This window comes from Palaemon carinicauda, chromosome 43 (genome assembly GCF_036898095.1).
Source record: "Palaemon carinicauda isolate YSFRI2023 chromosome 43, ASM3689809v2, whole genome shotgun sequence".
NCBI classification, from domain to species: domain Eukaryota; kingdom Metazoa; phylum Arthropoda; class Malacostraca; order Decapoda; family Palaemonidae; genus Palaemon; species Palaemon carinicauda.
Genome location: NC_090767.1, coordinates 11,615,308 through 11,638,467, shown reverse-complemented (window position 1 = coordinate 11,638,467; position 23,160 = coordinate 11,615,308). Strand labels below are relative to the sequence as shown.

The following is a 23,160-nucleotide window of genomic DNA, read 5'->3' as shown; positions in this document are numbered from 1 at the left end:
TGGTGATGATGTGCTTCTAATTACTATCATATTTCATCTTGTGCCTTCTCTTTTCAAATATCTTTGCAATGGTGTCGTTTGCAAATTTGTGTAATACAGTAGTATATTTTTGCAGTAGATATTACCCAGAGGTTTAAGAGCCCCTTCTCACCAAAAGAAAACTTCCCCCCAAAAAAGAAATATGTATATATGTTTGATCCTGATTTATATAAGAGTCATGAGATACCCTTTTAATATTGACGACCCTTCGAATCTGAATGTAGAAAACAGTATCAAATTCTTTGTATTATATTATATTACTCGATTGCAGGAACCACTTGCAAGGACCACCCCTACATCAAAATGATCAACGAGAGCGGAGATTGGCTGTGCGGGGGCGACATTGAGGCTTTGGAGAGAATCAGGTCAGTGACGATGCATTGTACTGGGGGTCTTTATATCTCGTGCAAAGAAAACTCGCGGTCGGGTGTTGATGAATTTATTAGTTCCTTTTTTATAAGGACATTCAACTAGAATTGAATTGAATACAGGATTTAGGCATTAAGCCAAGCACTGGGGCATCAAAGGCCATTCAGCGCTATATAACGAAAATCTTTCAATCATATCTGTACACTCACACCATTTAGTATCATTTTAACCCTTTTACCCCCAGGCTATTTGTTAATTTCCAACCCTTAACCCCCAGGGGGTTATTTTTTTCCCAGCACATTTTGCAGTATATTTTTTTAAAATTGCTCTAACAGCCTTAATTTTTGTCATAGAGAGGTCAGGTTGGTCTCATTCTCTTGGAAAATGCCTGATTTTTCTCAAAAAATTTTCAAAAATATGAAAAATATAATCTTTATAGCATTTTTTTGCAAGGACGTACCGGTACGTCCATGGGGGTAAAGGGATGGCTTTCGTGAAACGTACCAATACGTCCTTTGGGGGTAAAAGGGTTAACCTTTAATACAAATCGCAACACTTTCATACAATAAAATCTAGATGTGAAATAAATAGGGATTAAAAGGGTAAAATAAATAAATAAATTAATAAAATCAATTATAGCTCGTAATATAACCAAATACTTTGTATAAATTTTCTCAAGTTCAGGGTATTACAGTTTTCCCCCAGAATATCTCTTAAAGGTTAATTTTACTAGAGGGGCACATCAAGCAGTCTTATTTTGCCATTAACTCCGCTGCAAAATCTAATGGATTCGTCCTTTGGTCATACCGTGTCCACAAGTTTCGTTGAAATTTGTACGGTAGTTTTAAAGTATTATTGTTCACAAACAAAAAATAAACCTAACAAAATATTTGCCATTTAATTAAAAATTGCGATTATTTTCAAAGTACTGTAGTTGTCAATTTCTTGTGAAGTGACGTTTGCTTTTTTATTCAATTTCCTTTTTCCACTACGGAAAGGTCTGTCTTAAATGTACGTGTCCACAATCAAGGGATTTCTGTACAGCATTGGAGATTGTAAGAAGGGCATCACACGCTCTAAGGCCTTTACGAAAACTAAATTGCAAACTAGGGAATAGATGATTACCTTCAGCAAACCTATTAAGACGTTTTGCCAGAAGATGTTCAAAAGCTTTAGATAATATGGGAGTTATGGAAATTGGGTTTTAATCAGTTGGACTTGAGCTACCACAAACACATTAACATAGTAGAGTAACATTACCAGTTCTCCAACAAGTGCTTTTTAAACGCACCTCTTGTGCAAAATAACATAACTTTGGAGCTAAGAAATCTGTAGACTTTATAAAAAACAAAGAAAGAATACCATTTAGGTCTACACCTTCATAAGCATCAAAGTCCATCAAGAGAATTTTAATTAAACAAGATTAGTTAGTTTAGCCTCAGGGAAACAGGAATTAGGAAAATAAAATTTCTCAATCCTCTACTTACTGTCAAACACATCAGGCAAAAGGGTTGCCTTTTCCCTTGGACAGTGAGTGACTGAGCCATCTGGTTCAAGTAAAGGAGGAACTGTTGCATCTACACCAAAGAGTGCAGATTTAAGGGTAGACCACCATTTTTGTTCCTGGGTTGTACCAGAAAATGTTTCTTTTATGATTAAATTGTACTCCTTTTCAGTTGAAGCATAAACTCTCTGAGCAAAGGCTCGAAGCTGAGTATAGTTATTCCAAGTCAAATCTGATCTGTTACCCTTCCAAAGATGATAGGCCTCCTGCTTCTCCAAATACGCACATCTACAATCATCATTGAACCACGGTTTGTCCTTCACTCGGTACCTTAGCACACGAGAAGGGATGCGCCTATCAATTGTGTTGACTAGATTCTCATTCAAAGGAACAGATTAACAATATTATAAGATTATGACCAATTCAAGTTCAAAACATCACTCAAAAGCCCATTCTAGTCTGTTTGAGATTTTATATAAATCTTACACGAGTATGACACGTCCGGGACAGGCTGCTCAGTCTTTACCGAAGAAATCAAGGCATGATCAGATGTCCCAACTGGATAATCAAGTTATAAACAATATAGGTTATATCCTGATTGAATTGACTTTAGTACTGTAGTCTACAACTTTTTCACTCAAGCAGCAGATGATGACATTTCACGCTAATATAGTATTTACTTCGCAGATGGCAAGACGGGCTGGATGAATACCGTCTGACCCCAATGGAGTTGAGAGCCAAGTTCCGGCAGATGAACGCGGACGCTGTTTTTGCATTCCAGCTGAGAAATCCCATCCACAACGGACATGCGCTCCTGATGCAGGTGAGAGCTGGTCTAGACTCTTTCTACCGGCAGTCTGATGAGGTCAAGTGCTAGTGTGTGTGTGTGTGTGTGTGTGTTTGTTTGTTTGTGGCTATATAAAAATTTTGGGGGGTTGTTACTTCAGAAAATTCTTTTTCATCCAACGGTCAACTACTGCACTGTAATTGTTCAGTGGCTACTTTCCTCTTGGTAAGGGTAGAAGAGACTCTTTAGCTATGGTAAGCAGCTCTTTTAGGAGAAGGACACTCCAAAATCAAACCATTTTTCTCTAGTCTTGGGTAGTGCCATTGCCAATATACCATGGTCTTCCACTGTCTTGTGTTAGTTTTCTTGCTTGAGGGTACACTCAGGCACACTGTTCTATCTAATTTCTCTTCCTCTTGTTTAGTTAAAGTTTTTATAGTTTGTATAGGAAATATTTATTTTATTGTTGTTACTGTTCTTAAAAGATTTTATTTTTCCTTGTTTCCTTTCCTCACTGGGTTATTTTCTTTGTTGGGGCACTTATGAAATCCTGCTTTTCCAACTAAGGTTGTAGCTTAGCAAGTAATAATAATAATAATAATAATAATAATATTTAAAAAGGAAACCTATAAAAAAAGAAAATATATACATAAAATTGAAGGATAATCTAATTCTAGGAGCCTTTGTAGTTTGTTGGTACAGGCCTGGTGTAAAATTTCAAAAAATATAACTAAAAAAAAAAAAATTTTAAAAGGGAAACTTACATAAAAACACCACCTAACTTACCCTAGGAGCTGTCTCCTTACCCTAAGACTAAGTATCAACCCTGTGTGTGCTTCCCAACCAGCTCCAAAAACACCACCTAACTTACCCTAGGAGCTGTCTCCTTACCCTAAGACTAAGTATCAACCGTGTGTGCTTCCCAACCAGCTCCACTCCTGGCAAGGTAACACTAAATTATATTTCTTAAATAGTAAAACTACGTCATTAATTCCAAGAGACCTGCCTAAAGACAATTTTCGACGCAGGTCATTTTTCACCTTACGAAGTTCCTTACATTATTATTATTAAATGCTTAGCTACAACCCTACTTGGAAAAGCAGGATGATATAAGCCCAAGAAGGCATCTCGGTTTATCCTACACTAAGTGTTAAGGAAGGCTAATTGTAAATAAAAATGTTCCCTGTATACATACTGAACACAAAACAGTACATAAATCTTTCTATTATTTTATAGAAATAAAATACATTAGTAAAATTCCACAAGATGTATTTTACGCTTGGAAACTGACATAACGTGGATTCTGTTTTTGTATTTAATACTTAAGAATGAGCAACGTAAAGACAGCACACCATAAGTGTAGGTGTGTATTATTGTATGGGATACAAACAAAGTGGTGCGTATTTCTGTGTACTTATTTCTGTTTAATCCCATTCATCTTCTGCCTGCTGCTTCCTCCGGTTGCCTGCGGAGTTAGCAGCAGTAGTGGATTCAGCGTATAAAACTTCATTTGTGGTGGATAACGGGGGAGGGTGGGCTGTGGTACCCTAGCAGTACCAGCCAAACTCGGCTGAATCCCCCATCGGGCTGGGAGGAGGGGAGACAGGAAAGGTCCCCTTTTGTTCCTTTGTTTAATGTCGGCTAACCCCCAAAATTGGGGGAAGTGCCTTGGTTAATAGAAATCGAATACAGTATTGTCATTTATTGAATGCAACATGGTAGTATTTTTTATTGCTATTGAAGAGGGTTTGAAAGTGCGACTTATTACAAAGCTTGAATATTTACTCAGTTACTGATAACGGGACATTTTTTTAACCCGTGTTTCCACTTATCCATTAATAAAAATGCCCAGGTGTACAGTGAATGACTCCAAGCCTTCGTATATTTTAGGACACACGCCGCCAGCTTCTAGAACGTGGCTACCACAACCCTGTATTGTTACTCCACCCACTCGGAGGTTTCACCAAGGACGACGACGTCCCTCTGAAGACACGCATGGAACAGCATCACGCGGGTAAAGTATTTGGCTGCTTTGAACATATCTGTTTTGACATATTATGCTTTAGAATGTTACACTTTTTTCTGTAGGGATATAGATTTGACTAATCAACATTTGTTATCATTATGTTTACAATTGTTGATGTTTTTGTTATTGTTTAGAACGAGAAAAGAAAAAAAGGATAATAGTAAGCGATGTTTTTAAATAATAAATACTTAATAATTTCTTGAATAAATCTAGTAGTAGGTTAGCCAGAGCACCAGCTGTCCGTTGAAATATTACCACCAGTTATTGGGTCTTTTGATTGGCCAGGCAGTACTACATTGGATCCTTCTCTCTGCTTCACCATTAATTTTCCTTGGCCTACACACACAGAGCGAATAGTCTGGCCAGGGCACCAGCCATCCGTTGAGATACTACCGCTAGAGAGTTATGGAGTCCTTTGACTGGCCAGACAGTACTACATTGGATCCTTCTCTCTGCTTACCATTCATTTTCCTTGCCCTACACTTATACCGAATAGTCTGGCCTATTATTTACAGATTCTCCTCTGTGCTCATACACCTGACAACACTGAAATTACCAAACAATTCTTCTTTACTCAAGGAGTTAACTATTGCTTATGTCAGCCTATTCAACATAAAAACATTTGCTGCAAGTTTGAACTTAGGACTTTCTCTAGCTTTTATTTATCTATTTTATAATCATCAATCACAGATTTGGCCAGAATTATTCGTTCTCAAGATGTGCTCATTGGAGCCAAGTAACATTCATCAGATTTGATCTCAAATTAAAATGCTGAAAAGCATATTTTAAATTTCAGGCCGTGATTCCTTATGGAAACTCCTCAAAATCTTCTAATTGACTTAACTCAAATAATGCTTTCTTCTTCACAGTGTTGAAAGAAGGCATCTTGGATCCCGCTTCGACTGTCCTCGCCATATTCCCGTCCCCCATGATGTACGCCGGCCCCACGGAGGTCCAGTGGCACGCCAAGGCCAGGATGGCCACCGGCGCAAACTTCTACATCGTGGGCCGCGATCCGGCCGGCATGCCGCACCCGGAGACGAAGAAGGACCTGTACGAAGCCACCCACGGCCGCAAGGTGCTCACCATGGCCCCGGGTTTGACGCAGCTGGAGATCATCCCCTTCAGAGTGGCCGCTTACGACAAGTCTGTCAGGAAGATGGCCTTCTTCGACCCCACGAGGAAGGAGGACTTTGAGTTCATCTCCGGCACGAAGATGAGGGGACTGGCTCGCAGCGGGGAGAACCCCCCAGATGGCTTCATGGCGCCCAAGGCTTGGGAGGTGTTGAGCTCGTACTACCAGAGTTGCGGCAAAGCTTAAGGAGTCTAGATAATAATACTTTATTTAATTTATATTATATATATATATTGTATGTGTATTTTAATGGTCGTCTTAAGCTCTTTCAAGTTTCCTATAAGCCTTAAATTCCAGATAGAAATGAATGAAGAAAATCTCATGGCCAACACACGCGCATCACTACCATCGAGTTTAGCCTCGACTTCTGCTTGGGTCTTTTAGCTAATTTGAGCTGGGTAAGAGAACTAGGTCTAGATTTCCTTTAGAATTCAGACTGAGTAACAAATCCCATCCAAAATTGCAATGAAATTGACAGGTTCTGATGTCATAGTGACCATTGTATTACATAGTAAAGTGGGTGTGTTGTGGAATAGAGTAACAAACTATATTCCACCCATGAGAAAGATTTTATCGTAACCTTTAAGAGTTGATTCGCAGTATCGGTCTGGTCATGTTCTGCTGCTGTTCCAGATATGGTCCGGTCAAATATTGTTACGTAATTTCAAATGCAAGCATTCTTACTGGCGCTCCAGCACGATAGAAAAAAATCGTGTACCATAACAGGCTAATGTTCACTGTGTGAATGCATTTCCTAGTATCGGTGAACAATATTCCTATACAATGATGCTTTTTTTTCCTTATTTTTATAATTTTACCAAGACATTGACCTCACTGATAGTGTGAATCAACCCTAATTGTGCAATGAATTGTGTTTGTGGGAGTGTGTGTGTGTGTGGTAGTTCATAATTTCAAATACAGATATGATAGAAACATATATGCACAAATATTCATGCCAGGTCATTGATTAGTGTTGCTGACTAGGAGTGAACGGGTGTGGTAAAGGCAGGTATATATATATAAACAGTATTTTGTGTACATACGTGTGTAGGTATTTCGGGGCATTATCATAATTCTGGACCATTTTTTTTTTGTATTGTGCAAACTTTGAATGAGTTCAGTACGGAGATGACTGACTACCGGTTTATATTTCAAGGTGACCTTAGAAAGTATTCCTCTCTAGAAAAGTCATATAATAATAATATAATTTTCAAGTGCAATATATAAATTATAAAGACTGGGATTGTGAGTTAAAATCTCTTCTTCTTATTATTGCTTTCTGTAGACAAGGTTTGAATTCTGGGTTTTAGATTTTAATTTAGTTGCAATATATAAATTGTGTAGAGTTGTAAGTGAAGTAAAATACTTCTTTTATTTATGAATTATTTAAAATCTTGGTAGAGATTACGAATTAGTAAACTTTGAGAGAGAGAGAGAGACACACAGAACCTTAATCTAGAAGTACGATCAAACGGTTCGGATACAAACGAACTTGGGTTCATTTTTAGGTACGAGAGTGACGTGTTGGGCTCCTGTATGAACAAACTGAAATAGTTTTGGCTTATATACCTCTACTGTTGTAGTCAATTGAGTGAGATAAACAGTTGCTTCATAATATAAAACTATAAAACATGAGCAATGGTTTGTCTAGAATACATATTCATTTATACTATGCATCCATAGCAAGAATTATATATAACTATATATTATATATAACTGTCCATAATTCATATATCTTTATATCGTGTATGTTCAAACTGGGTGCTGCTGCTGCTGTTATCACTCCATATTTTTACAAGTTTTTTTTATTCTGATTTTTTTATCTGTTCCAATAAACTTTTTCCCAGTTCAGAGAGATTTTTTAACCTTTTTTTGCCTTTTCATCAAGATAGTTTGTCCATTTTTTTTTAAATTTATGGCTCCAAACAGGGAAAATAGCCCAGTGAGGAAATAATCCATTTATAAGAAGCAATGAATGAAAAATATTAAAGTACCTTATGAACAGTAACAGTATTAAAACAGATCTGTCATATACAAACTATGAGGAGAGAGAGAGAGAGAGAGAGAGAGAGAGAGAGACTCTCTTCCGTCAACCTGTTCTTCACAAACATGAGCATCAAGTTTGTTCTAAGTTCCAATACCGCATTGGGAATACCATTCCACAACCTGGTCACAGCTGAAATAAAACTCCAAGAATACCGCGTAGTGGTGGCGCCAAAATTCTCCCGTGTGTAAAGAAGGGAAGCCAAATGAAGAACAACTCTGGTGTGTGTTTATTTTCCCTTAAATTTTATCACATGACGATAAACAGTAAATCTGTTTTGTTATTCTTCTAATAACTTGAATGAGGCTGACGGTAAAGTCCCGTGGAATAATCTCGACGAAGAGGAGACTGTCTTCGTCCTTTGTGCACGTCGCCTTGTTCGGAACCCATTGGAATAATGAGAGTCTCGTCCGGCCGGCCTTCCTTCCTTCCTTCGTATCTCCTCTTAATGCCGGTGGACATTTTCTACCATTTAATCAACACTTTGAAAATGATCAAGATTTAACTTTTTTTAACTTTGACAATAAATATCACAGTAGGTTTCTTCATTGTACAGTGGTAACCACTCGTTACAGTAATACGTGGAGGGACTTGTGCCGTCCCTAATTGACTGACTACAGGGGCTTATAAAGACTCCATTCTGGTAAGATCTGCCACAATAACAACAACTTTCAAAACTTCATTAAAAACAGTCTGCAATGAAATAGTCGAGACGTGTGGAGTCGCGGGGAAAAAACAAGAGAAGGCGTTGCAAATTCCGACAGAGAGAGAGCACAATGTCGACGTCATCTCGGGTCACGACAGCGAGTTCGGTCGTACGATTTGCATAATTTTCTAGGCATTATTTCTTCGCTTCCTTACAACTGATTTCAGATTATTATTTCAATAACTCTCCTCCCCCTTATTATCACACATGTCACATAGTTCCAATACGCCTTGGGTTGTCGATGTCCGAAGAAGCTCTCCCAAGTTCTGGGCCCCAAGACTACATCATCACTTATAGAAGTCAGTTAATATCTATTACAGTTTCCAATCTTTATAACATTTACAGCAACTAAAATGAAATCTTAGCATTGGAACATGTTGAGGAGCTGTTTCTCTGCATACCTTAAATGTCACTCAAAACTAAACGTTTTTTAAAAAATCGACAAGACACGACTATATATTTTCCTCTGCTTTTTCTAAAGTCTTTCTTACAATTAAAATTCTGCACCATAATGAGAAGGCATCTTTGCAACAGTCACTGTTCCACACATACATATATATATAGATGTATACAATCCAATACACACTGTATATCTTACACAATTTCGTTCGTCTTAAACTACGTCATTAACACATTAGGAACCGCGAGACTTCAAAGGTTATTATTATTATTATTATGAATGGAAGGAGTCTTTTCTTAAATATGGTTTGACATTCTACAAATATTGATATATACAAAGAAAACTGTTCTATCTATTCAAGGCCTTAATTGCAATTATTTTTGGACATTTAAATGAAAATCTCACAATGGCAACAGTGAGCAGAATCCACTGAATGACTGACCTCTCGATACGACGGGAATTAACAAATCCCAGAACAAATTCATTGTTCCAAGTTTAACTTTTCTTCAACCCTTAAATACTTTTCAAAAATATAAAGTTACTTGGAAAGAAAATACCTTACTACATAACACTTAAATATATTCCTCTATATTCTTTCTGTTTCGTAAAAAACATCCTTTCAATGAACGTATGGTTAAAAAAAGATTATTTTCCCAATAAAAAAATTAACACGAGAAAAATCACATTGTCAAATAAAAAGTCTTCTTCTTCTTCTTCTTCTTCATCCCTGCAAAACTGATTAAAATAAATGTTGTTGGCGAACGAGTCGCGCTACCCTCTAGTCCTCGCCGAGCTTTTCAATCTCGTCCATGTTGTTATAATCCAGCTTTGGTATTTTGATTCCTGAAACCAAGAAGAAAATCATTAGAAGAATATGGTCGAGAGAAGGACGTGTCTGTGTGTGTGCACGTGAATCAAATTGTAAAAAAAGTGTTGGATAAAGATTTTTGATACAGCATTTAGTATTATTATAAGCACAAACACTCAAACAGGTTAAGTAGCTCAGTGAGGAAAGGAAATGAGGAAATAAATAAACTATATATGATGCGTAATGAATAAAAAATTTTAAAACATTTACTGTATAAGGAAATAAACTATATATGACAAGCAATGAATAAAAAATCTAAAACATTTTAAGATGAGTAAAGATGTTAAAATAACCCCTTACATATAGATCTTTCCCGAATATAGCATCCCCCCCAAACCACCACATAGCGAGACACAGTAACACAGTATTACGTTACATCGCTAATTACTTCCAAGAGACTAGACAGAAGTGACTTGGGCCTCCTCGATACATGTGACCCCGCAGGACAGAGACAAAGATGTACTATGTGAACTTTCGATTTTGTACAGTTAGTAATTTACATACATACATATACCAAGGCACTTCCCCTAATTTTGGGGGGTAGCCGACATCAACAAGAAACAAAACAAAAAAGGGGACCTCTACTCTCTACGTTCCTCCAGCCTAACCAGGGACTCAGCCGAGTTCAGCTGGTACTGCTAGGGTGCCACAGCCCAACCTCCCACATTTCCACCACAGATGAAGCTTCATACTGCTGAGTCCCCTACTGCTGCTACCTCCGCGGTCATCTAAGGCACCGGAGGAAGCAGCAAGGCCTACCGGAACTGCGTCACAATCGCTCGCCATTCATTCCTATTTCTAGCACGCTCTCTTGCCTCTCTCACATCTATCCTCCTATCACCCAGGGCTTTCTTCACACCATCCATCCACCCAAACCTTGGCCTTCCTCTTGTACTTCTCCCATCAACTCTTGAATTCATCACCTTCTTTAGCAGACAACCATTTTCCATTCTCTCAACATGGCCAAACCACCTCAACACATTCATATCCACTCTAGCTGCTAACTCATTTCTTAAAAGTATCAAAATTTCCGGAAATGAGTAAACGTGTATATTCAGTAGCGTCGGCCTAGTAACTGCCTCGAGCTATTTACGAGATACTTAACCATTGGATATAAATGCTCACTTACTCTAAAACAATAACCTACATTTCCATGTTTATTTGTTTCACTGCTGATTACAGAATAAATTTGTCAAAAGTTTGCTTCATTTTCTATTGCATTTCACTCTAAACAATCAAAATATTCTTTCCATTCAATGTGAAGTGTTTATAGTATAATTTTTCAGAAATTTGTTTTATACAAGTCGAAACAGGAAGAGTCGAAACTTCTCCCCGAAGGGGGAGAAACATAAGCCCTAAGACGTTGGATGATTGTAAGCTCTCGTAGAGCGTTCTAATGACCAAAAGCATTTGTAGATTAGTCTAGAGAAGTTCCCTGCTTCGATTGAAAATCAAGGACAAGTGGAAAGGTCCCTCGTCGTAATAAAGCCCTGAAGAGTGTAAGTAAGCATTCTGTGGCAAATATCAGCCTTGGAGTGGCAGAAAGCTCTTTAATTTTGAAAAGGACTCGCACTGCCAACGTAGCATTGAACAAAAGCCCTGTGAATTGAACATTCTGTTCCCTGAAGCATAGACGGATTGGTGATTCAGGCAGCCTCTGATCTAGTAAAAAACATGCCTAACGTTGTCAAACTTCTCTGAAGAGACGATAAATGGATTTGTATAAGTAGAACTGATTAACCAGAAGAAGGTGATAATGGCACACTCGCTACTCATTGGACGTCACCTAAGGTGTCTGTCTAAAGGTTTCATGGAAGTGCTATGCCTCGTACCATTCAAAATATCCGTGGAAGAAAGAAACTCGTAGACAATTTGAATTACATTTAAAGTATTTGAGATGTTTAATATAATAAACAGTGTTTCGGTATCAACGTCAGTAGGTGGTCATACACTCGACTTGGTCATATGTGGGAAAGATTCTGACCTAATAAGAAACCTTGAAGTGGAACCAGACTTTTTTGAGATCTCAAAAACACATAAACTCATCACTTTTTATGTTAATATAAATTGCATCAGAGTATTGAAAAACTGGATCACATATAGGGAAGGGGAAAATTTTGATGCTGAGAATTTTATTGAAGCTAGTGTAGTGCAAATGTCTTGTGAGAACATACAATGTGAACCTATGGAAGATAGAGAATGTGTTGGGTGTTATACCAAGAAATATAACGACAATTTTGGAAAAATGTACGATACCACGTGTCCTATAAAGAGCAAACAAATAGTTGTACGCAAAAAATGTTAGATGGTATAATAGTGAGCTATTAAAGGCAAAAAGACACAGACGTAAGATGGAAGGTAGATGGAAAAGAGCCAAATCCTCACAAGCCAGAAATATATATATAAGGCCAGAAATGACTATAACATCCAGTTGGAAAAAACAAAAAGAAAATTCTACAATGGCGAATGTAAAAAAACCAATAACATGAAGGACTTTCACAAAAACCTAGACGATTTGATGGGATTAAAGAAAAAATATGTCTTGCCTGACATTGTTTGTGCACAGAAATTTGCTATATTCTTCAATGAAAAAATTGATAAAATTTATAGAGGTTTCCCCCAAAATCACTTGGAAGGACAGTCAGTTATGCCAGTGAAGGAGGGAAAGAAGTTAATCAAATTCAAGGAAATAAATATGTGCAACTTGTTAAAGGTTATGAGAGAGATGAAGAATACATAATTGTGGAAACGACCCTTTCCCAAACAGTTCAATAAGTGAAGCTCCAAACAAGCAAGTTGTATATAATATTTACCTGAACATAATTAACCCAAGTATATCACAATCCTGTTTTCCTAGCTGTGAAAAAACTGCGTTGATCAAACTAATATACAAAGGAAAAGGTGATGTGAACGAGCTAAATTCATATAGGCCCATTTCAAATTTATCCTACATGTCAAAGCTTATTGAAAAAGTCATAAGTGAGCAATTATGGGCGCATGTTGATGACTTAAGAGGTATCCCCGGAAAATCAATCGGCCTACATAGCTAATCATTCTACAGAAACTACCTTATGCTCAATAATGAATGATATGATAGGTCTTCTTGATGAGGGAAAGTGTGGAATTTTGATTATGTTAGATCTTTTGACAATGTTGTGCACGAGTACTTACTTGACGACTTAAAGTCTATTGGAGTGACTGAGGAAGCACTGGAATTTTTGCAAAGTTACTTAATGAATAGGAAGACTATTGTAGAAGTTTATGGAAACCGATCCAGTGAGAGATTTCTTATGAAGGGTGTACCACAGGGTAGTGTTCTGGGCCCTATCTTGTTTAACATATATACTATTGAGCTATCACACCTCTTGAAAAAACAAAAAGTGGGCTTTAAACTATATGCAGATGATACTCAGTTTTACCTCTCAATTTCAACAACACAAGATACAGAGAAGAAAATTGATGAGATAATGACTGAAATAAAAACATGGATGCAGAGGAAAAAGCTCAAATTAAATGATGATAAAACAGAATGTATGTTTTTTGGCACAAAGGTGGCTTTGAAGAATTACCAGTTAATTCAAAGTATAAAAATTGGTGGTGCTGATGTTGGGATTGTGGCTGTTGGGGAAAATTTGGGTGTACTGATAGATTGTAATTTGTCAATGAGGGACCAAATAGTGAACACAGTGAAAGTGTGTAACTATCACCTGAGAAACAGCATTTATTAGAAAATATTTAACAGAGGGCAGTACAAAAATTTTAGTGATGAGTCACGTAATATCAAGGCTTGATTATTGCAATTCTCTGTACCACAAATTGCCCAATACACTACTAAGAAAGCTTCAAAATGTGCAAAACCGGGTGGCTAGACTGATAAAAGGCATTAAACTACGGGAGAGAATAACTCCTGCATTGATCGATCTACATTGGTTACCTATTAAAGCTAGAATTGAATTTAAGATTTGCTTGTTGACCCACAAAGCACTTACAAGTGATAAGCCTAAATATCTTCGTGATTGCTTGGTCCCCTACCCTGAAGCTACCAGCGCCGCTGTAAGAGTTAGACATGCTGATGACCCACATAGACTATTCAAAATTAGTGTGAATCATGCAATGGGAGGAAGAACGTTCAGTTATGCTGCACCGAGACTCTTCAATGACCTTCCACTCGATGTCAAGAATAGCAAAAATGTGGCAGCTTTCAAGAAAAACCTGAAGACTTATCTTTTTAGAAAGTGTTATAATAGTGACCTGAAAACTATTAAGCCTGAATACAAATGCTAGCGAAATAACTGATAAGATACAGAGCAAAATATTAACTGGAAAGAAATTATTTTTCACACACCAAGGCCCGCCTGAACAGACTTTTAGTGTCTGACGGAGGGCGAGAAATAAACCCGTAAAGTAAAGTAAAAAAACATATAACAAATGCCGATGGAAAATATTTTTTTGGGAAATGTGATGTGAAGAACCGACTTTTGCAAAACCGGTAGATTTTTCCACCAGTTTAAATCCCAAAGGATGCATGGCGGATTTTGAAAATCAGCATATGTACTGTGTACGTAGCAGTCCATTGCCAAATGCATCTTTCAGTGTGCCTTTTCAGCTTATCACAAAACATTTGGGATTGATCTGGGATTTAAAGAAAGATATCACAGGAATGATGATTTCATTATGGATGTTTAAGGTTACTTTTATGCTATTTCAATATTACCAATGGTTGATATGGTATTGTAATTGTTCAATATCATATAGGACAAAGTACAGTAGTAGAAACAATGAGAGAGAGAGAGAGAGAGAGAGAGAGAGAGAGAGAGAGAGAGAGAGAGAGAGTAATGTGTGTGTCTGTGTACCACGACAGCCAACTCAAATACAAGAGACACACTGTTGTTTCTTTTTCTTCTTCTTACCAAAATGTTCTTCAATCTCCCTCAGAAGTCTGAGGTCGTTTTCCCCGTCTATGATGTTGATCGCGTTCCCAGTCTTTCCGAAGCGGCCCGTCCTGCCTATGCGGTGGAGGTACGTATCGCAGTCGGCCTTGTGGGTTCCGTGCAGGACGGGAAGGTCGTAGTTGACGACCAAGCTGACCTGGAAGAAGGAATGTGATCTGATGATCGTCAAAACAATATTCGAACAAAGTCGTTTGGTTTCTCACAAAGATTAATATTCCTCTCATTCCTGATGCTAATTATGACTGGTCACCTGCTTTCAAATCCAAGGCTTAATATACATTAACAAAAAATGCCTAAAAAACTTTATTTCATTAAAATTTAGTAATAATATTAACCCTTTTACCCCCAGGCTATTTGGAAATTCCCAACCCTTAACCCCCAAGGGTTATTTTTTATTCAAGCACATTGTGCAGTATATATCTTTCAAATTGCTCTAACAGCCTTAATTTTTGTCATAGAGAGGTCAGGTTGGTCTCATTCTCTTAGAAAATGCCTGAATATTCTCAAAAAATTATCAAAAAAAAAAAAAAAAAAAAAAAAAAAAAAAAAAAAAAAAAAAATTGTAAATAGCATTTTTTTGCAAGGACGTACCAGTACGTCCATGGGGGTAAAGGGATGTGATTTGTGAAACGTACCAGTACGTCCTTTGGGGGTAAAAGGGTTAACCAAACAATAGTTTAGATAGTATATTTTGTTCCTGTGAGTATCAAAAATAGAAATTTAAAATGCCAGTGATATCTACAATACAGTAGTTTCCCTTAAAAACATATTTAATTCAATAATAATTCTCATATGAATAACAATTTTAAACTCAATAATAATCTACTATGAATAACATAATTCAACAGTTGGAAATTACCAATAAAAATACTCGTAACTTCAAACTTTTGCCGAGCAAATCAACGCAAAATTATCTGATTCGTATTTTTCAACATTTGTTCGTCGAATCTTCCACAGGGGTGTTGGCGTAATCCGTTCCACTCGGAAACTCTTTAGGTACTCGGACTGTGACCTCCTTTGTCTCTGTTAGTATAAAGCTTGGCACTAAAGCTTCAAAACCACTTTGATTTTTATGTCTTTGAATCTTATAGATCTTCAAGAATCTCCCAAAGGCTTTGTATAAATTACCTGCTTTCTTTCAATTTAGTTTCCACCAGTCACTGCTTACTGCTTCAAATCACTCCATTATAAATGGATATGTTTAATCTATTATTGTAAAACATCTTAAAAGATTTCGTGTGTTATATCCATCATATTTACACCTGCAAAAATCCTTCATTTCCTTATATATCATCTCCTCTTACGCCTATTGATGCAAAGGGCCTCGGTTAGATTTCACCAGTCGTCTCTATCTTCAGCTTTTAAAAAATTCAATACTTCTCCATTCATCTCCTACTTCATGCTTCATAGTCCTCAGCCATGTAGGACTGGGTCTTCCAACTCTTCTTAGTGCCTTGTGGAGCCCAGGGGAAAGCTTGGTGTACTAATTTCTCTCTATATCTAAAGGAAAACCCTTTTTTTTATTCAAAATTGAACCTACCATCAAATTAGTTAACTCTATACTTGGGTTGCCCCATCCACATTATATCATGTTTGACTTCGGGAGAGGACCTTTAAATACTTACACTCTCGACGTCGATGCCACGGGCCAGGACGTTGGTGCATATCAAAACCCTCTCGGCTCCCATCCGGTACCGGGACAAAACCCTGAGACGTTCGTCGGGCGTGAGGTCTCCTGCGGAAGAAGGGGATGTGAGAATCGTAAGGAAGCAAGAAAATATTCGCACGATTAGAACGTAGAAGAATCAGGCAATTCATATAGCGGATTTATAAATATATTATGAAGAAATCTCTTCTTATCGAAGGGTTTCTGAGGTCTGATAATCTTTATATTTTTCACATTTTAGTTTCTTTTTTTTTTAAATAATAATTTTTTGGGCTCATAAAACCTTAAGATACAGTAGTAATTTTTGTGTCCATTAAAGCTTAAAATAGTAATTTTTAGGTTCATTAAAGCTTTAAATAGTAATTTTTGGGCTTAACAAAGGCCAAGATATTAACCCTTTTACTCCCAGGCTAATTTGGAAATTTCCAACCCTTAATCCTCCGGGGTTATTTTTTTTTCAAGCACATTTTACAGTATATTTTTTTTCAAATTGCTCTAACAGCCTTAATTTTCATCATAGAGAGGTCAGGTTGGTCTCATTCTCTTGGAAAATGCCTGAAGTTTCTCATAATATGATAAAAAATATGCAAAAAAAAATTTAAATAGCATTTTTTTGCAAGGACGTACCGGTACGTCCATGGGGGTAAAGGGATGTGTTTAGTGAAACGTACCAGTACGTCCTTTGGGGGTAAAAGAGTTAAATCTTTAGTCCTATACAAGCTTAAAATATTAATTTTGAGCTTGAAAATGCTTAAAATATTGAGCCTATCAAAGCTTAAAGCAGTAATTTTTGGGTTTAATAAAAATTTAGAAAATTTATTTTTGGGTTTAGCAAAGCTTAAATTTATAATAAATAATAAATCATAAATATAAAAAAAAAATATATTGCTCTCTTATCAAGATGGACCCGTAATCCATACAGTATAAGCAAGACTTTCAGTTATGTAAATGCTTCCGTAACGATATAAAAAGAGGGTTATGAAGAAGGGCAAAATAATATATTAGAATTATTTGAAGGAAGAATGGTTTGGTAAATTCAGTGTTTCAGGTATATGAGGACAGAGGAGAATAGGCCAGACTATTCGGTGTATGTGTAGGCAAAGGGAAAAGGAACTGTAACCAGAAGGAAGAATCTAATGTACTAGTGTCTGGCCAGTCAAAGGACCCCATAACTCTCTGGCAGTAGTAGGTAATAGGTTGGTCAGAGCACCAGCCACCCGTTGAGATACTACCGCTAGACAGTTGTGGGGTCTTTCGACCGGTCAGACAGTACTACCTTGGATCCCTCTCTCTGGTTACGGTTCATTTTCCCTTTGCCTACACACACAGAGCAAATAGTCTGGCCTATTCTTTACTTATTCTCCTCTGTCTTCATACACCTGACAACACTGAGATTACCAAACAATTCCTCTTCACCCAAGTGTTTACTGCACTGGAATTGTTCAGTGGCCACTTTCCTCTTGGTAAGGGTAGAAGAGACTCTTTAGTTATGGTCAGCAGCTCTTCTAGGAGGTCAATCCAAAATCAAACCATAGTTCTCTAGTCTTGGGTAGTGCCATAGCCTCTGTACCATGGTCTTCCACTGTCTTGGGTTAGAGTTCTATTGCTTGAGGGTACACTCGGGCACGCAGTTCTGTCCTGTTTCTCTTCCTCTTGTTTTGCTAAAGTTTTTATAGCTTATATTGATCTTTATTTTAATGGTGTTATTCTTCTTAAAAATTTAATATTTCCTTGTTTCCTTTCCTCACTGGACTATTTTCCCTGTTGGAGCCCCTGGGTTTATAGAATCCTGCTTTTCCAACTAGGGTTGAAGCTTAGCAAGAAATAATAATAATAGTATCTCAACGGGTGACTGGTGCCCTGGCTAACCTGCTATCCATATACACACAAATTAAATGACATACTAACAAAAACCAAAGCTGTGTAACATAGACTGAAAAGTATTTCTATATAACTTCACACTGGTAAAATATAAAATCTCATTCCACACTAGTTGATATGTAAGCATGCGAATAAACCAGCCTTTATCCCTTTTACCCCCAGGCTCTTTGGAAATTTCCAACCCTTAACCCCTAGGGGGTTATTTTTTTTCAAGCACATTTTGCAGTATATTTTTTTTAAATTGCTCTAACAGCCTTAATTTTTGTCATAGAGAGGTCAGGTTGGTCTCATTCGCTTGGAAAATGCCTGAATTTTCTCAAAAAAATTTCAAAAATATGTAAAAAAAATTTTAAATAGCATTTTTTTGCAAGGACGTACCAGTACGTCCATGGGGGTAAAGGGATGAGTTTTGTGAAACGTACCAGTACGTCCTTTGGGGGTAAAAGGGTTAAAGAAGTTGGTGATGCCGAGTTATTTCCAATTATGAGATCTGGCAGGAACGCTGTCGACGAGAGCTCCACAAAACACAAAAAACAATGTTGCATATACAATCTACACGCCAGGACTCGCTGCCGTTTTCCAGCCCGGGGCCAGAAGGTGCGAATGAGCATCGAGGCGATTCAAGGTGCAAAAAACAACACATATCATGGATGCATCACCTGTGTGAAAAACTTCCAAAACCTCAGGCTGGTTTGAAAACTTAAGAAGCATGGCTCACTACTAACAGCACAGACACCATGTTACAGGGACTTGTGGGAGAGAGGGACTCACCTGGGAGAGTCATGTAGCATTCATACAATAATTGTGACAAATGACAACAGAAGAAAAATAGTAAAAAACTTTACTTTAATCAAATAATAAAAAAGAAAAATCCTGTAAATGACAAATTCGGAGATAATTTGTATTTTTCCTAACGATACAAACCTTTAGCTATTTGTTAGGGGTAGTATTACTTTCGGCAAAGCTGAAAGGACAAGCCATTGAAATCTACCGAGGGTTAACTACCCATCCTGCTAGTTAGCGGGTGGTAGCGAGGGGTAGCTTTCAAGGGAGGATAGGGTAGGAGGGTCCATCCATCCATATACCAAGGCACTTCCCCCAATTTTGGGGGGTAGCCGACATCAACAAAGAAACAAAACAAAAAGGGGACTATTCTCTACGTTCCTCCAGCCTAACCAGGGACTCAGCCGAGTTCAGCTGGTACTGCTAGGGTGCCACAGCCCAACCTCCCACAATTCCACCACAGATGAAGCTTCATAATGCTGAATCCCCTACTGCTGCTACCTCCGCGGTTTGTATAAATAGTTAAAGGTTTGTATCGTTAGGAAAAATACAAATCATCTCCGAATTTGTCATTTAATCTGTAACTGGAATACAAACCTATGCTATTTATCAGGGGTGACTCACCCATTAGGGGGGTGGCCATCCCTGCCAATCTGGCTTTTTAGCTTACCCGGGGGCTCTTTATTTTTGATAGGTTGGTACCAAAAATAAGGAGTCCCTACACCTCGCTAAACCTTACTAAGCAAGGTCTGCGGCCTACGCAAGCTGTGTGTCGAGCTAAGCAGAGTGACTGTCAAGGTAAAAGTTATTCCGAGTCTTTGTAGGAAAAACTGTTGTAACCGAGACTTTCCCAATACCACCTCACCAGGGTATGGGAAACGCAACTGTATTCACACAAGGGAGCATGGTTTACCTGCAGTGGATTGAGGTCAGCTTGTACACAGAACCCAGGCTGCTGCTTCCCCCAAGAGAGGGGAGGATGAAGAAAAGAATAAGAGCCAGTCAAACCTTCTCATTCACGCAGACTAAAACTGGGTAACAGTGCCCTCAACCTTCTGCTACTTGTCCAATTAGGAGCTTGAGGTATACAACCAGCTGTTGTGCAGTAAAGACGTAGCTACTCCCCTAACATCGTGAAGGAGGAGGATCTGGATTCAGGGCATAGTCTATGACCCTGCGAATCTAAGCAGAGATGGTGTTTTTAGTGACCCTCCTCTTGTTCCTCCCTGTGCTGACGAATAGTGAAGGCACATGGGGACGGGCTGCTGCTGTTCTTTTGCGGTAAAGCCTCAAACTCCTCACTGGACAGAGTAAGAGATGATTTGGGTCATCTGTTACAGAGCGGAGACTCGTAATCTGGAAAGAGTAGAATCGGGGATCCGCCACCTCCGGATTCTGAGTCTTTGCAAAACTCAGTGACGAATGAGCGATATCGTATGAGAGACCATGAAGTTAGCCGACTCATTTGGCCAAAGCTAAAGTGAGCAGGGACACCGTCTTTCCAAACCCGGTGGTGATCTGTTGCCTGGCGTAATGGTTCGTAGGGAGGCCTCTCTAGAGACGGGAGAACTTGAACCACATTCCATGGGGGAGGTCTCACTTCTGACTGAGGACAGGTAAATTAGTAACTCCCTACGAGTAAGGAAAGTCCTAGTGATGAGGAAATGTCCATTCCATTCAGTCTGAGGGCAAGGCTTATCGCTGTCAGATAGCCTTTTACCGTCGAAACTGAAAGGCGTATATCTTCACGCAAATACACAAAGAACTTCGCTATCACTGGAATAGTGATATCGAGAGAAGAGATACCCCTTCCACGAAACCAACCACAAAAGACCTTCCACTTTGCCTGGTAGACTGCTGCTGATGACTTCCACAGATATCCAGACATCCAGTTCGTAACTTCTTGCGAAAATCCTCTCTGAGTGACAAGATGCAGGATAGTCTCTGGGCGTGATGTCGTAGCGAAGCTATAGCTTTGTGGAAAATGTTGGCGTGTGGTTGTTGAGTAAATCGTGTCATGGAGGGAGTTCTCTTGAAGACTCCGTCAGGAGTTGCAGAACGTCTGGAAACCATTCCGCATGATGCCATAGCTGAGGGTCATTGAGAGATTGACCGATGTTCTGGCCTTGTTAAGTACCCTCTTCATCAGACAGAACGGGAGAAAGGCGTAAACGTCGATGTTGTCCCACCGTTCTTGGAATGCATCTTGCCAGAGCCTTGGGGTCTGGGACTAGGGAGCAATACAATGGGAGCCTGAAGTTCAGGGGCGTTGCGAAGAGATTCACCATCGGAGAACCCCACAAAGTCAGGACTTTGTTGGCTACTAGATGATCCAAAGACCATACGGTACTCACTATCTGAGATGCTCTGCTCAGGTTGTCGGCGAGCACATTCCTCTTGCCCGGAATGAAGTGTGCCAATAGTGGTATCGAGTGGATCTTGGCCCATCTCAGTATTTCTACTGCTAGATGGGATAGGGCTGCAAAAAAGTACCTCCTTGCTTCTTGATGTAAGCTACTACCGTGGTGTTGTCACTCATTACCACGACTGAATGGCCCGCCAGGAACTGAAGGAACTGTTTAAGGGGACCGTCCGCGGTGGTATTTTGCGCATACCAACTTGAAAAATTCAAAAATCGTTTTATTGTCTCTCTGTATAGAGAAACATATCGTACATGCTCTCCAAAAGTTTCAACCCATTATTTTTACAAATAACGAAGATGTAGAGGTTTTTAAATGATGACGTCATCCTTACTGTATCGTCTGCATGACTTAGTTTGACAAAATCGTCTTTGTGTGTAATTTTGCATATATATAGCGATTTTTCACTTATATTTCGATCTATCGTACGTCTGGCAGAAATGGAAGGCATTTGTAGAGTGTAGATGAACGAAGTCTACTACAATAACAGAAGCCAAAGTTGCCAAAGATGTATAGAAGTTATAATGTATGCCTATGTTTACTTGAAGTTCGTATGTACATTGTGTTTCCACAACGCCTTTGGGAACATTATAGCAAGGCCAATGTTACCTAAGGTTGTAGAAAGAACAAATAGTCAATAATTTTTCCAAACAATTAAAATAGCGGTCTTTAAATGATGACGTCATCCTTATGGCGTCGTCTGCCTGACTGAGTTAGACAGGTGCGCAGGTCTCTCTCTCTCTCTCTCTCTCTCTCTCTCTCTCTCTCTCTCTCTCCCTCTCTCGAATTATTTACCACTGCCATTTATACAAATACTTTTATTCTCTCTCTCTCTCTCTCTCTCTCTCTCTCTCTCTCTCTCTCTCTCTCTCTCTCTCTCTCTCTCTCTCTCGAATTATTTAAAACTCCCATTTATACAAATACTATAATAACAATGTTCAACTCTCTCTCTCTCTCTCTCATGTTTCGAAATCTCGTACCTCTGGCAGAAATGAAAGACATTGGTAGAGGGTAGGTGAATGAAAACTACCACCTACGAACACATCACACAGTTTCCAAAGACATATAGAAATTATAATGCATGTGTTTATTTACTTGAAGTTTGTATGTTGATTGTGCTTTCACAACGTCCTCTGGAATTTTATAGCAATGCCAATGTTACATAAGGTGATAGAAAGAACAAAAAGTAAGTGGAGAACAAGAAAACAGAAGCCAAAGATGCCAAAGATGTATAGAAGTTATAATGTATGCGTTTGTTTACTTGAAGTTCGTATGTACATTGTGTTTCCACAACGCCCTCGGGAACATTATAGCAAGGCCAATGTTACCTAAGGTTGTAGAAAGAACAAATAGTCAATTATTTGTCCAAACAATGAAAATAGCGGTCTTTAAATGATGACGTCATCCTTATGGCGTCGTCTGTAGGACTGAGTTTGACAGATGCGTAGTTCTCTCTCTCTCTCTCTCTCTCTCGAATTATATACCCCTGCTATTTATACAAATACTTGTATTCTCTCTCTCTCTCTCTCTCTCTCTGTACATCCTTTTATTAGATAATAGAATGAATCTCTTTTTTCATT

At 38.4% G+C, this 23,160-nt stretch overlaps 2 protein-coding genes across 7 annotated transcripts in view; one reads left to right on the top strand and one right to left on the bottom strand.

Moving 5' to 3' along the window:
* The window catches only part of Papss (PAPS synthetase), a 60,244-nt gene extending 52,533 nt beyond the window's left edge, over positions 1–7,711 (top strand). For all 6 annotated transcript variants that reach the window (XM_068366293.1, XM_068366294.1, XM_068366292.1 and 3 more), the window contains exons 8-11: positions 311–404; positions 2,600–2,735; positions 4,590–4,713; positions 5,595–7,711. In XM_068366293.1, the coding sequence (XP_068222394.1) occupies positions 311–404; positions 2,600–2,735; positions 4,590–4,713; positions 5,595–6,046 (806 nt within the window). In that variant the 3' untranslated portion in view covers positions 6,047–7,711. The remainder of the gene's footprint in view (positions 1–310; positions 405–2,599; positions 2,736–4,589; positions 4,714–5,594) is intronic.
* Positions 7,712–8,118: 407 nt separating this feature from the next.
* The window catches only part of Dbp80 (putative ATP-dependent RNA helicase Dbp80), a 97,659-nt gene continuing 82,617 nt past the window's right edge, over positions 8,119–23,160 (bottom strand). The window contains exons 8-10 of the mRNA XM_068366297.1: positions 16,456–16,565; positions 14,789–14,966; positions 8,119–9,853 (exon numbers count right to left, since the gene is read on the bottom strand). Coding sequence (XP_068222398.1) covers positions 9,789–9,853; positions 14,789–14,966; positions 16,456–16,565 — 353 coding nt within the window. The 3' untranslated portion in view covers positions 8,119–9,788. The remainder of the gene's footprint in view (positions 9,854–14,788; positions 14,967–16,455; positions 16,566–23,160) is intronic.